Source organism: Electrophorus electricus, chromosome 25 (assembly GCF_041902795.1).
Source record: "Electrophorus electricus isolate QZ-2024a chromosome 25, ASM4190279v1, whole genome shotgun sequence".
NCBI lineage: Eukaryota > Metazoa > Chordata > Actinopteri > Gymnotiformes > Gymnotidae > Electrophorus > Electrophorus electricus.
Genome location: NC_137521.1, coordinates 11,662,501 through 11,677,872, shown reverse-complemented (window position 1 = coordinate 11,677,872; position 15,372 = coordinate 11,662,501). Strand labels below are relative to the sequence as shown.

The window sequence follows — 15,372 nt, the reverse complement described above, 5'->3', positions numbered from 1 at the left end:
TGTGTTTGTTTCAGATGCGCTGTGTTTGTTTCAGATGTGCTGTGTCTTTGTTTCAGATGCGCTGTGTCTTTGTTTCAGATGTGCTGTGTCTTTGTTTCAGATGTGCTGTGTCTTTGTTTCAGATGTGCTGTGTCTTTGTTTCTGGTGTGCTGTGTTTGTTTCAGATGTGCTGTGTCTTTGTTTCTGGTGTGCTGTGTTTGTTTCAGATGTGCTGTGTCTTTGTTTCTGGTGTGCTGTGTCTTAGTTTCTGGTGTGCTGTGTCTTAGTTTCAGATGTGCTGTGTCTTTGTTTCTGGTGTGCTGTGTCTTTGTTTCTGGTGTGCTGTGTTTGTTTCAGATGTGCTGTGTTTTGTTTCAGATGTGCTGTGTCTTTGTTTCAGATGTGCTGTGTCTTTGTTTCAGATGCACTGTGTCTTTGTTTCTGGTGTGCTGTGTTTGTTTCAGATGCGCTGTGTCTTTGTTTCAGATGTGCTGTGTCTTTGTTTCAGATGCGCTGTGTCTTTGTTTCAGATGTGCTGTGTCTTTGTTTCAGATGCGCTGTGTCTTTGTTTCAGATGTGCTGTGTCTTTGTTTCTGGTGTGCTGTGTTTGTTTCAGATGCGCTGTGTCTTTGTTTCAGATGTGCTGTGTCTTTGTTTCAGGTGTGCTGTGTCTTTGTTTCAGGTGTGCTGTGTCTTTGTTTCAGATGCGCTGTGTCTTTGTTTCAGATGTGCTGTGTCTTTGTTTCTGGTGTGCTGTGTTTGTTTCAGATGCGCTGTGTCTTTGTTTCAGATGTGCTGTGTCTTTGTTTCAGATGTGCTGTGTCTTTGTTTCAGATGTGCTGTGTCTTTGTTTCAGATGCGCTGTGTCTTTGTTTCAGATGTGCTGTGTCTTTGTTTCAGGTGTGCTGTGTCTTTGTTTCAGGTGTGCTGTGTCTTTGTTTCTGGTGTGCTGTGTTTGTTTCAGATGTGCTGTGTCTTTGTTTCAGATGTGCTGTGTCTTTGTTTCAGATGTGCTGTGTCTTTGTTTCAGATGTGCTGTGTCTTTGTTTCAGATGCGCTGTGTCTTTGTTTCAGATGTGCTGTGTCTTTGTTTCAGGTGTGCTGTGTCTTTGTTTCAGATGTGCTGTGTCTTTGTTTCAGGTGCGCTGTGTTTGTTTCAGGTGTGCTGTGTCTTTGTTTCAGATGTGCTGTGTCTTTGTTTCAGATGTGCTGTGTCTTTGTTTCAGATGTGCTGTGTCTTTGTTTCTGGTGTGCTGTGTTTGTTTCAGATGCGCTGTGTCTTTGTTTCAGATGTGCTGTGTCTTTGTTTCAGATGCGCTGTGTCTTTGTTTCAGATGTGCTGTGTCTTTGTTTCAGGTGCGCTGTGTCTTTGTTTCAGGTGTGCTGTGTCTTTGTTTCAGATGCGCTGTGTCTTTGTTTCAGATGTGCTGTGTCTTTGTTTCTGGTGTGCTGTGTTTGTTTCAGATGCGCTGTGTCTTTGTTTCAGATGTGCTGTGTCTTTGTTTCAGATGCGCTGTGTCTTTGTTTCAGATGTGCTGTGTCTTTGTTTCAGGTGCGCTGTGTCTTTGTTTCAGGTGTGCTGTGTCTTTGTTTCAGATGCGCTGTGTCTTTGTTTCAGATGTGCTGTGTCTTAGTTTCAGATGTGCTGTGTCTTTGTTTCTGGTGTGCTGTGTTTGTTTCAGGTGTGCTGTGTTTGTTTCAGGTGTGCTGTGTCTTTGTTTCAGGTGTGCTGTGTCTTTGTTTCAGATGTGCTGTGTCTTTGTTTCAGGTGTGCTGTGTTTGTTTCAGGTGTGCTGTGTCTTTGTTTCAGGTACTGGGCATCCTTGAGAAACTTGGTGGTCTCTCTGATGAACTCCATGAAGTCCATCATTAGTTTACTTTTCCTCCTTTTCCTTTTCATTGTGGTTTTTGCCCTGCTTGGTATGCAGCTGTTTGGTGGCAGGTGAGACTGAAAATAATAATAATAATAATAATAATAATAATAATTATAACATAGCACCTAACAAACCTCTAAGCAAAACATCTCAAAGTGCTTCACAAACAGAGAAAAACAACATAAATGAAACATCGTGAAGAAAAAAGGAAAATTAAGAATAATTTAAATAGAAGAAAAGGAATCTGAAGGAATAAGAGTTAAACAATTGATAAAATGTTGCAAGTTGAATCAGAAATTACACCAAGATTCCCAATTCTTAATTTGTTTGTAAATGCAAATTTCCCAACATTTGATTTCTTTGCTTAATTGTTAACAATGAGGATTACTTTTTTCCATTATTTAGTTAAAAAAAGTATAACGTATCCAGTTAATGATACTTTACAGGTTGAGTTTATTTGGGTCAGTGGTATCAACTGGCTGTACAAAATTTGGTATCGTCTGCACAGATATGAAAATCGGCTCCATGCTTTTTAACAATGTGACCCAATGGCAGCAAATGAAAATAAAAGTGGGCCAAGTACAGAGCCCTGTGGTACACCATAAAAATGTAAGGATTTCCAGAGAGATATTCACCTAGACTAATACAGTGCAGTCCCTTTAAGAAATGTATCAAATCATTAGGGCATTCCCAGAAAAGCCATCCCAGTTTTTGAGGTTGTGTGTCTAACTCCTATACATAAAAATGCAGACAATACAAAGCAGTGAACATGATGAAGTCTTTAATAGAGGCTTTGCCTGAAAGGTAAAGAAAAGACAGTAGGAGACTGAATTTCAGTAGCTGATGATGCAACTAATGTATTTTCTGGGCATTAGACAGATTACCAGTTTTTGTGAATAAAATATAATGCATATGTCAGTCATTTGTTCTCGTTCTCATCCTGCAGGTTCACTTTTGAAGATTACACTCCCACTAACTTTGATACGTTTCCAGCTGCCATCATGACAGTGTTTCAGGTATGGCCCAAATCTGCACAAGTGAAAGACACTGAAGAGTCTGAGCAGGGGCAGGTTAAACCATAAAACCCTACATGTTTGCTTCAGTGGCTATTGGATTTATTATGCTAGCAATTAAGTTCTCAAAAATAAGCATTGATGGGAGTTTATGGGCTGTTGGAGGCTTAAATAAAAACAAATTACATTTGCAGCACAGAGTGACTTACAGGTATTTCGTTGTCTCCATGGAAGTAATCCCTATGCTTGTACAACTAGGATAGAGTCTAAACATACCATAAATCTAGAGCTCTGTCAGGCAAGTGCAAGACTATATTAATAAAATGACTAAGTGCAGGATTAGTGCTCATGTAAATGCATTTTGAAGAGGTAGACCTTCAGTTTGCATTTTAGTCATCGATATCTAAAGTCAAAACTTTCAGTAAAACACCGCATGCTGTGAATAGCCTGAGTTAACATTACTGTCTGTGCCTCCAGATCCTTACAGGTGAGGACTGGAATGAGGTGATGTACAACGGGATACGCTCTCAGGGTGGAGTCAAGACAGGAATGTGGTCCTCAATATACTTCATCGTCCTCACATTATTTGGAAACTGTATCTTTTATTATATGGCCTGCAGTAGTTAATTGTGTAAATTATACAATGAATTTCGTAGAAAAATCAGTAAATTATTTTACACTTCACTATACAGCAAATCTTCTGAGGCTGTGAGGTGCTAATTGAGCAGCTCCTGGTTTAACAGGTTAACTGCTTACACAATACAGTTTAACAATACACGGTATTGGTGTCCCACAAGGCTCTGTCCTGGACCCTCTACATGCTCAGATTTTATTTTGTATTACTGTAAACCAGAAGTCTTTTAGGTTCTAGATCAAAAAGAAAAAAAAAAAAGCCATGATTTTGTATTCTATTCAGATAATTTGTAAACTTGATCTATTCCTTTCTGTTACCACTTCCACAAATGAGTAGCCATTTCTCGACCTTTGACAGAACAAATAGACACACTTCTCAATGTCTTCTTGGCTATTGCAGTTGACAATTTAGCCAATGCTCAAGAGCTCACGAAGGTATGGTTAACCTTGATAAAAATATCTTCATTTTATGTATGATTCATGATTCCAGCTTTACACCAAAGGAGGAATATTCTCATCCTAAAATATTATAATGCCCTAGTTATGAGTTGGAATCCCTGTTATCATCACACAGTCTTATCTCTGGTCATTGTCAAGGATGAAGAGGAGGAAGAGGAAGCATTCAGCCAGAAACATGCTTTGCAGAAGGCGAAAGAGGTTGGACCCATGTCGTCCTTCATGTCTTCAGAGTAAGCGGCAGGACCTTCTTTGCTTCACATAGATGTGAACATGCTACTAACTCTGCCTACACCAGAATTGTCTGGGTTTCTGTTAAATGGCTCTGTGTCTGTTGGTAAAAAAGCACTTGGTTATAATTTAGAGTGAGGAAATATTTTGAAGTATATGACTGTTAGACTTGTAAAAGTGAATCCTTTACGTCTCTTCTTTTATGTTGTTATGGTGATGTTCCGAATATTAGAAAGTGCCTGGTTAAAATTTGCCTGTTCATTTCTTGACAGATTACTTGTCTGAGATCCTGTGAGTGTGAGGATAAGGGTGTGATCACCTGTATTTAGACTGTGTGGATTAGTGAAATCATCACACATATCTTACACATAGCATAATTTGTATTGCCAGGTTTCGTTTGCAGCTGGAATATAAACCTTGAAGTGAAATTGAACTGGTCATGTCAAAATGTTAGAGGCATTCTCGGATGTGGTCCAATGTGTCCCCATCAATATATCACATTGTTTAGCCCATTGCTCAGAAATTTGCTATAAATTCAAAAGACCATTGTCATGACAACTGGAAGACTTCCCAGTCTAGGCAGGGAAGAGTCTGTGAGGTCACAGAGATGTGGCTTCCCTGGAATGAAAAGAAGGATTACTGAGACTTCTCACAGACTTTCACTGCAGTGCAGATGTCAACACTGAATCTGGGAGCATAAGAACCATGAGAGGCCTTGTAGGTGTGTTGATCTCAAAACTCCACGATGGTGTCTGCCTCTGGCGGTGCGGTCATAGAGGAGTTATAGGTAATATGGATCTGAGGCTGAAGACAGCTGAGGATTTAGTCCAGGCATCTAAAAGCCCCGAGATGAGACCACACTCACATGCATGTCTGCTGGAAACAAACCACTGCATGGCTATAATGGTACACTTCTGACACCAAGCATGTAATAGTAACTTCAGTGTAATATTTTTTCACAGTAACAAAATTTGTATTTTTAATATTCAATGGCATGACTGAAACTTCTGAAAGTGTAAAATTACATTTACAGTGTGATTAGTAGTGATGAGAGGGTGATTAGTAGTGATGAGAGGGTGATTAGTAGTGATGAGTGGGTGATTAGTACGGATGAGCGGGTGATCAGTAGGGATGAGTGGGCCGGACTTATTTTGCCAGCACCCTCCTATAGTTGTGAATTTGAACCCTCCTAACCCAGTTTAAACAATACTAAACCAGGCTGAACTAGAAGTGAAACGGAACCTTTTAACATTACCATGAGCACCACATACTGAAACTGCATATCCAGACTCCTAACACAGTCTAGTCTATTAGGCTAAACTGCATATCCAGATTACTAACACAGTCTAGTCTATTATGCTAAACTGCATATCCGGATTCCTAACACAGTCTAGTCTATTAGGCTAAATTGCATATCCGGGTTACTAACACAGTCTAGTCTATGAGGCTAAACTGCATATCCAGATTCCTAACACAGTCTAGTCTATTAGGCTAAACTGCATATCCGGATTCCTAACACAGTCTAGTCATTTAGGCTAAACTGCATATCCAGATTACTAACACAGTCTAGTCTATTATGCTAAACTGTGTATCCAGACTCCTAACACAGTCTAGTCTATGAGGCTAAACTGCATATCCGGATTCCTAACACAGTCTAGTCATTTAGGCTAAACTGCATATCCAGATTACTAACACAGTCTAATCTATTATGCTAAACTGCATATCCGGATTCCTAACACAGTCTAGTCTATTAGGCTAAATTGCATATCCGGGTTACTAACACAGTCTAGTCTATTAGGCTAAACTGCATATCCAGATTCCTAACACAGTCTAGTCTATTAGGCTAAACTGCATATCCGGATTCCTAACACAGTCTAGTCTATTAGGCTAAATTGCATATCCGGGTTACTAACGCAGTCTAGTCTATTAGGCTAAACTGCATATCCGGATTCCTAACACAGTCTAGTCTATTAGGCTAAATTGCATATCCGGGTTTCTAACACAGTCTAGTCTATTAGGCTAAACTGCATATCCAGATTCCTAACACAGTCTAGTCTATTAGGCTAAACTGCATATCCGGATTCCTAACACAGTCTAGTCATTTAGGCTAAACTGCATATCCAGATTACTAACACAGTCTAGTCTATTATGCTAAACTGTGTATCCAGACTCCTAACACAGTCTAGTCTATGAGGCTAAACTGCATATCTAGATTCCTTACACAGTCTAGTCTATTAGGCTAAACTGCATATCCAGATTCCTTACACAGTCTAGTCTATGAGGCTAAACTGCATATCTAGATTCCTTACACAGTCTAGTCTATTAGGCTAAACTGCATATCCGGGTTACTAACACAGTCTAGTCTATTAGGATAAACTGCATATCCAGATTCCTAACACAGTCTAGTCTATTAGGCTAAACTGCATATCCGGATTCCTAACACAGTCTCGTCATTTAGGCTAAACTGCATATCCAGATTACTAACACAGTCTAGTCTATTATGCTAAACTGTGTATCCAGACTCCTAACACAGTCTAGTCTATGAGGCTAAACTGCATATCTAGATTCCTTACACAGTCTAGTCTATTAGGCTAAACTGCATATCCAGATTCCTTACACAGTCTAGTCTATTAGGCTAAACTGTGTATCCAGATTCCTAACACAGTCTAGTCTATTAGGCTAAACTGCATATCCAGATTCCTTACACAGTCTAGTCTATGAGGCTAAACTGCATATCTAGATTCCTTACACAGTCTAGTCTATTAGGCTAAACTGCATATCCAGATTCCTTACACAGTCTAGTCTATTAGGCTAAACTGCAAGTCTTCATAATACATAAAAAAGGAAAAAAACCATGCAATTAGGGCATCACTCAGCCTTCAGTCTTATGTCAGCATTCCCACAGTATAGTGCTTTGCTGCAGTGAGGTTAACATTGTTCTGTAATGCATGTGTTTCTTTGCAGTTCATCGTTTCCTTCTGTTTTGCAGTAGAAAAAACACCACTTGCTTCTTTCTCATGGTGATGTTAGAAGCATTAGTTTTAAACCCTAAAATCACTTAAAGATCCATATTACTGGTTGCTTAGTTTCTAGATAGACCTGACTGCAATGGGAGCCAGCCCATACATCACTAGTAAATAATACCCTTTGTTGACCCTGTGTGGTTGGTTACAACACACTGCTTCAGTCTGAGCTAGATAGTTGATGACAGAGGTTGTTGGGTCTGGAGAGATGAATTTGGCACTTTATCTCTGAGCTGAGGTTGCCAGCAGTGGCCTGGAAGGCTGAACTTTGCACGAGTGGCATTTGGATCTTGCATGTAGAGAGGTGAGACAACTGCAGCATGGCTGAGACTGCTGGAGAACCGAGCGCATGCTTCTAATTAGCATGACTTATGGACATTAGCATGACTTATGGAAAACACATATTTTTTTGACTTATGGAAAGCACTTCTCTATCTTTTTTTTTTTCTGTAAAGCGTGTGTGTTGATGTGTTAGTGCTTCTGCATATGAACTCCATTTATATATGTCTTATATATGTTCCATGTTTCTTACTGCTTTAATGTTCCAAAGACGATCTGATGCTGCTACCATCCTGTTGTCATGTGACGCTTTTGCTGCCCAGTCACCCAGACCAAAATTCATTAGATTTGAATCTCCCAAACTTGCAACTGATTTAATAAGCTGTGGAAATAGCAGGAAATATTTGGTGTAAGTCTAATATCTTTTTTGTTGGTATTGAAGTGTCTGATGAGGATACAGCAGATTTTGTGGTTGCAAAAATTATTTGATTTGGACTGTGTCGCTGGGCTTGTATTGTCTTTGTTCACAAAAGCACTAATGTCTTGTTTTCAACCAATCGCTCATTGATTACACGGACCACACAAGAGTTCCAGTGCCAGTAAGTAACACAGTCTGTTCATTCCAATTCCTGCCTGATTTTCCTCCCTGGGTGAAGCTTTCTGTTTGGCCATTTTTATCTAATGTTTCACCTCACTGTCACTGTTAAGCCTGACCATTTGTTAATATTAGTTTCTATTTTTTTGTACTTTCAGCTCTTGCGCTGCACACTTTAAATGCTTCTTCTTGTGCCATCTATCTATCTATCTATCTATCTATCTATCTATCTATCTATCTATCTATCTATCTATCTATCTATCTATCTATCTATCTATCTATCTATCTATCTATCTATCTATCTATCTATCTATCTATCTATCTATCTATCTATCTACACCTCAATACAGTTAATTTCCATCCCAGCTGTGTTAGCAAGCACAGCTGGGTCATACATTCCAAACTCTAAACGTCAGAAGAGAGAACCCTTTCTACAATGTGTCACAAAAATGCTTTCATGTTTCTCCAAGATGCAGAATTAGGTCGAATTCTACTTTTGCACAAAAGTTTATAAGGAACAAAATACATTTCAGGTCACTTTTAGAAAGGGTTTATGTTTTCAGTTATTTGAATGAATTCACACAATGACAACAACCATTTACCGTGTCATTTTTTAAAATACTGTTAAACACAAAATATGGTTTAGTGAGAACTGTGCCATGCGGTCATTTTGCTTACTGAAATATATGGCATGCGTGATAGACAAGTCTTGTCTGCAGAAACATAGTGTGTCTACTCCATGCTAACTGTGTCTAATCTTTCTTTCTTTTTGTTTCTGTGTCTCCTCTCGCTCTCTCTCTCTCTCTCTCTCTCTCTCTCTCTCTCTCTCTCTCTCCCTCTCTCTCTCTCTCAGGAGAAGGAGAAGACCGTACCTGTACAGGAAACGTGCCATTCACCGCAGCCGCGCGGCTTACTCTCTGGAGGACTCTGAGAGCTTTGCTGACCTTCCTCCTCTCAACCCCTCTAACTCTTTCATGTCCAGGAGGGAGAGGAGGCGCCGTATGACCATGTCTGTGTGGGAGCAAAGGACCAGCCAGCTGCGCCGGCACAGACAGATGTCCAGCCGGGAGATTTTGTACAGCAGCCCAAGTGAGGAGCGTGATGGTCCACCTGGCTGTCCCCACCTCCGCAGACTTGCCATTTCCCCAGAGACCACAGCCACACCTCTGGAATCATCGGGGCCCTTGAACCTGGCCGAGGCAGAGGAAGTGCTCTCTGCCCCTCCTCCAGAGCCAGCCGTAGCACTGCACCCGCCTCTGGCAGAAACACCCGTGTCCGGAAACTCCCCCGACAACCCGCGAGCTATCAGCAGCCACCTGAGCGCGCTGCGCAGCCCCAGGGTGAACGGAGAGAGAGGACAGAGAGTGGTCCGTAGATACAGGCCCCCAGAAATGGCACCCCGGAAACGGAAACCACGGGACTATGGTGCTCATAACGACAGCACAGAGGTGGAGCAGGGTGAAGCCAGCCCACCAGCCAGCCAGGAGTGGAGGACCGTGAACGAGGGAGAGGAAGAGGAGGAGAAGAGAAGCAGTAAAGATGCACAGATCAGTAATATCGGAGAGATCAGTCAAGATGGCAGGACTGGTGAGCAGAGGTGAGGCAGAGTTTGGGGTGTTACAACTCTGCACTAATGCCAGTTTTTGTTTTCTGTTGTTTGTGTTTATAGAACAAGTCATCTGCCAGTTATCAAACTGGCATGGTTGAATTAAACCTGTTGACCTGGGTGAATTAAACCTGTTGATTATTATTTTTTGATTCCTATTTCAGTTATTTGTGATGAATTTGCTTAATTGTTTCCTAAACATTAACATTTTTAGTCACACAGTTTAAATGTTTAAATGAATAAACAAAGGTTTAAATGATTAAAACTACAGGAACTCCTGAAAATCTTCACTCCTGTAGTTAGCAATGTTAATTTATATAGTTAACTGTTAAACATAGCCCATATGACTGTATTTGTTTAGGTAAGAAGCAATACATGTATATACTTTACCTCTTGTCTCATTACATATTGCTCTGCACATGCATGTGAAATACTGCTGTCTGTTTCATCATCAGTGAGCTGGTGGCTGCCCGTGTGCTCCTCGCTAGGCATCCGTTCTGCTAACATGCTGGGTTTCTCTCCCTTAGGCCTGTGCAGAGAGCTGTTAGACATACTGGTGTTGTATTCCTGCATGAGGAATCACTTCACTGCAAACACTGTTACAGTGGCAGTCGCCTGTGGTCTGTGCGAAACAGTGCCAAACCGAATGTTTTCCTTCAGGCATTGTCAGTGTTGTGACTTGCAAGCCATCACCACCATGACTGAATGGTGGAGGCAACAGAGACTGACAGGTCATGAGAAAGCTATTGAGAAAGAGGGAGGTGATATGTTTTTCTGACCACCTGAAGGTGCTTGTTATTTTGTCAGTAGTGAGCAGTTTTTTTTTTTTTCCTATGCTGGTTGGCAGTCAAATGAATTGCTACGAAGAGTCAGAGTTTACAGACAATTCCTGTTTTAGTGGAATTAAATCTGATGAACCTAGTCCGCAATCAGTGCTGGATCCCAATAACCTGCTATAATGAATGTGTGCAATAGGGGAGTGAAGTGCTGCCCTTTGCCCTTTGTCTACCACAGACAAGATGAGCCAGATGTGTGCAGCTTTCATGGCTCACCACGCAAAGACCTGCCCGGGGAGTCGGAGCTGGAACCAGAGCCAGAGCCAGCCACGCTGTGCATCACTGACAGCACAACGCTGGAGCTTGCACTAGCCACTAGGGGCGCCAGTGAGGGAGAGAACAACAACACCCCCTCCTTGGGTCAGGACAAGGCATGCCTCAGTTCTAGTGGGGTGATGGAGCAGACGGATCCTCTGCCTGCCCTGGAACTGTCCTCCATGACAGGTTGGAGACCTTTCAGACAGACACCAGCAACTGCATCTGAAATTCTGTTACTGCTCTCTTCTATGACTGTGCTGGTACTGGCATAAGTATAACACTATCTTCTTGTTCTGTTTATACTTAAATAAAACCAAGTAATATTTCATGTGTTGTGGGAAAGGTTTTAAGATTTGGAAGTGCAGAAGTGCATGTTGTAGTGACTGATGATAGGGGTATGTTTGCTGCAGCTAACAGCAAAGATCTGAGACCCTCCAGGTTTGGGAAGGAAGATAAGGAAGTTCTAAAGCCTTCAAAAGCTCCACCAGCAAACAGCATGTTCATCTTCAAACACAGCAATCCGTAAGACTCCTCCTTAATCCTACTCCTTACTTATTACAACACACTCCTCCTTAATCCTAACCCTTATTTATTACAACACACTCCTCCTTAATCCTAGCTCTAACCCTCTTATTCCTTGCTTTCACTCCCTATTTCACTCCCTCTCTCAAAGCATCCGCAGGGCCTGTCACTATGTGGTCAATCTCCGTTATTTTGAGATGTGCATCCTGTTGGTGATTGCTGCTAGCAGCATTGCTCTGGCTGCTGAAGACCCAGTGGCCACAAACTCAGACTGGAACAAAGTAAGATGCTCTGTTTCATCCTCCTCTGCTGAAACTCCAAATGACACATGTCTGTTGTGTGTAACTGGGTTAGGGACAGTTTAAGATATAAATCATGAATGACAACTTAAGAGTCCCTGATGACTTAGGTAAGAGGTAGTAACATTCTGTATGTCAACAAAGTTTTGTTCATTGGAATTTCCAGATATACCAAAAACCATAACCTGTGAATGAAAAGAAATTAAAACAAAGCCACATGGTGTTTAGCAAATAATTACAGAGAATTATATCAATTCATACCTCTGTTCACTTATTATCTCTGTTTTTATTCAACTGGAGGGTTAGAGTGTTTGTAGTTATTGTTCTGCACTCTAACCCTCCAGTTGAATAAAAACAGAGATAATAAGTGAACAGAGGTATGAATTGATATAATTCTCTGTGTTTACACAGTGCAATGTGTGAGACCACTCCTGTTCTTTTCCTGTGAATAGTTTGGGACTATCAGTGAGAACAGAATTTGGTGTTGGAGAACCAAGTGGCACACTGGAGAAAAGCATTTGGCCCTATCAAGATTAAAGCCATACATGTCCAGTAATGCAGAGCAGGATGTAAGCAGGGAAACAAGGGGTTGTAACTGGTGGAATGGGGATTAGTTGGAATAACTGGACCTGGTAGAATGGGGAATTAGTTGGAACAACTGGTACTGGTAGAATGAGGCATTTAGATGGAATAACAGAACCTGGGGGAATGGGGGTTAGTGGAGTAACTGGACCTGGTAGAATGGGAGTTAGTTGGAGTAACTGGACCTTTTGGAATGGGCATAGATGTGGAGTAATTGAAACTGGAGTTCCAAAATGCTGAAAGCCCTCTTGTGGAACAGAGCTTAAATGGACAAGCTACTGTTGAGTTTCATGCAGTTTCTTGGCCTGTTTGGTAATATTTTATAGGTCAGAAGACTCTGCAACATCAAGTTATTGTGAGTTTGTTTTGTAACAGGAACTCAGAATTATGGATGTAAAAGCTGTTTTACTGGAGCAAACTGGCAGAATCAATACACAAAACAGAGAGAGCAAGTTCCTATATTTGAATATGCAGTGCAAAAGGAGGGGCACCAAAGAACTTAGAGTTTAAGGATCGTGGAAGATAAAAACAAACAGACAAAATACACAAAATGAAATGGCAGGGAGACTGAGCCTCACACGTGAGTGGGTGGTAATGTGGGGAACCCAAGCCCTGTTAGTGTATTCAAACAGTGACATAATGATGATGATAATAATAAAAACAACAATAATGTAGCATTTTTAAAAAGAACTTTTAAAAGAACCTACAGAGTCTACTGTGAGGAATTCAGAAATAGTATGAAGGGCCGTAAGAGGCTGTCAGGTAGTTTAATATGATTCCACTGCAGTAGTTTGTGGTTTGGGTTATGCACTGACTATTTTGTATTGGTTATGTGTTGGCTATGCTGTTTTGGTTATGTGTTGGCTATGCTGTTTTGGTTATGTGTTGGCTATGCTGTTTTGGTTATGTGTTGGCTTTGCTGTTTTGGTTATGTGTTGGCTTTGCTGCTTTGGTTATGTGTTGGCTATGCTGTTTTGGTTATGTGTTGGCTATGTTGTATTGGCTGCTTTGGTTATGTGTTGGCTATGCTGCTTTGTTTATGTTGTTTTGATGATGTATTGGCTATGTTTTGTAATGGAGGGTTTCACTGACTGCTGTTTTTCCCTGAGTGGGTCTGGTGGCTAAAAGCAAGTCTGATTACATTACAAGATGTCTTACATTTTCCTGAGAGCTCAGTCTTCAGTCTTCTCTTTTGTCTTTGTCTGAATTTTGAATGTCAAACCACTTAATTAACTTGAATTTTTAGATTTATAAAATCCATGCATTTAAATGAATTACATTCACTGTAAATAAATTTAACCCATGGACTTGGCACGCTGTCACGTGTTTATGCTGGAGGCAAATGTTGCTATTAATTAAATGAACAGCAGAATCTCAAAAACAAGATCATCATTTGAATTAAATTGAGAAGGTTAATGGCTGGATATTATCCACAGCGTTTCCTCAGGGTGCCTGGGTTCTGGAGTGTACTGTGTACTGTTGACTGCTTGTGTTAAAAAACATATTTTGTGCTGTTGATTCGTTGCTTTGCTGCCAACAGGTGCTGCGTTACTTTGATTATGTTTTCACTGGCGTCTTCACCTTTGAAATGATCATCAAGGTAAACAAGTTCTCTCTTGTGCTTTGAAGAATATTCTAAATGCTGTGGTCACAGATCAGCCACATAGAATCCACTCAACAGCTTATTAGAAATATATATATTTATTAGAACCAACATGTAGGTGTAGAGGTGTTGCCATGGAAAATAATTTAGTCATCCTCCAACTCCAGTCAGGACTGCATGGATGGTGCTTAACATGTCTGAGAGGCACGTCAGTTTTACCCAGCAGTGATATTGAGAAATAAATATTGCTAAAAGCGCCATCAACACTTCTAATTAAGGAGACAGTGTGTGCATATGTCTGTATGTGTATAATATGTATACACAGTCTTGTGAATGAGGTACTGCAGTTCATATGTCTAAACAAACCTGTAAAATTAAAGTGTTAAAACGGCAAGTGCACATGCAGATAAATCACTTGAAATCTTTATAAGTAAGGAATAAGTGGGTAATAAGTGAGCAGTACAATACTGTAGATACATAAAATATCCTTACAACAAAATGTAACCAGTTGAATATAGTGACTTGTGATCAGGTCAGACAGCAAAAATCTGTAAAAAGACAGTAAAATCTGTGTGCGCATGTGCATGGTTCTGTCTCTGTTCATATGTATGCTTATATGTGCCATTTGTGTGTGTGTGTGTGTGTGTGTGTGTGTATGTCTGTTGAGTTTGTGTGTATGTTGCATTTTTGGTGCATGGTATTTTGTGTGTGTGTATGTATGTGTGTGTGTGTGTATGTGTGTGTCTGTGTCTGTCTGTCTGTGTGTGTGTGTGTGTGCGTGTGTTTTGCAGATGATTGAACAGGGTCTTATCCTGCATGATGGATCTTATTTTCGTGACCTGTGGAACATTCTGGATTTCATCGTAGTGGTGGGAGCACTAGTGGCATTCGCTCTGACGTGAGTCTGAAATATTCAGTGTCCTCTACTGGACATGAATCATGATTAGGGTTAGGGTTAATCCTAGTCCGGGCTGGGTTAGGGTTAGGGTTAATCCTAGTCCGGGCTGGGTTAGGGTTAGGGTTAATCCTAGTCCGGGCTGGGTTAGGGTTAAGGTTGGATTAGGTTTAGGGTTAACCATAGTCCAGGATATCCTATCCTATCATTATCCAAAACTAATTATTACACTTATAATCACACATTATTGTTGAAGATTGCATTATGAAATCTGACAATGGTGTTTTTGATATGAGCTCGAGCTTTTGTTTTACAAAAACTGAACCATTTAAAATGGTTAGGAAATGTAGTTGTCATTTTAACTGTCATTTTAACTTTATGTGTAATTTTAGCTATGTTTGTTTTCCCCACGAAATATGTATATGTGAATGCATGTGTATGTCGATAATCAAATGACTTTGAAAATCCATTAGTTACTCAGGGAAAATGTAGTGAAAGATCTCCTTGTGCTTATGTGAAGGTTGGAGATTTGTCCTCTCCTCTTGGTTTTAACTGTGCACTGTTTTACTCAGATAATCATGATTACACGCTTTCAGGGCATTGGTGTGTCTCTTGTTTGTTTGTGTTTGTTGGTTTCCTGTGGATTGTGGCTACCTGCACCTGCCAGGAATTTGCTCGGGTAAAAACG

The 15,372-nt window shown here is 40.6% G+C and overlaps 1 protein-coding gene across 1 annotated transcript in view; it reads left to right on the top strand.

The window, feature by feature from the left end:
- cacna1ea (calcium channel, voltage-dependent, R type, alpha 1E subunit a) overlaps nt 1–15,372 on the top strand; it is a 136,244-nt gene that overhangs the window by 93,302 nt on the left and 27,570 nt on the right. Inside the window, exons 16-27 of the mRNA XM_081707591.1 lie at nt 1,790–1,921; nt 2,800–2,869; nt 3,344–3,461; nt 3,867–3,934; nt 4,097–4,188; nt 9,066–9,680; nt 10,704–10,969; nt 11,194–11,305; nt 11,457–11,586; nt 13,727–13,786; nt 14,581–14,687; nt 15,352–15,363. Coding sequence (XP_081563717.1) covers nt 1,790–1,921; nt 2,800–2,869; nt 3,344–3,461; nt 3,867–3,934; nt 4,097–4,188; nt 9,066–9,680; nt 10,704–10,969; nt 11,194–11,305; nt 11,457–11,586; nt 13,727–13,786; nt 14,581–14,687; nt 15,352–15,363 — 1,782 coding nt within the window. The remainder of the gene's footprint in view (nt 1–1,789; nt 1,922–2,799; nt 2,870–3,343; nt 3,462–3,866; nt 3,935–4,096; nt 4,189–9,065; nt 9,681–10,703; nt 10,970–11,193; nt 11,306–11,456; nt 11,587–13,726; nt 13,787–14,580; nt 14,688–15,351; nt 15,364–15,372) is intronic.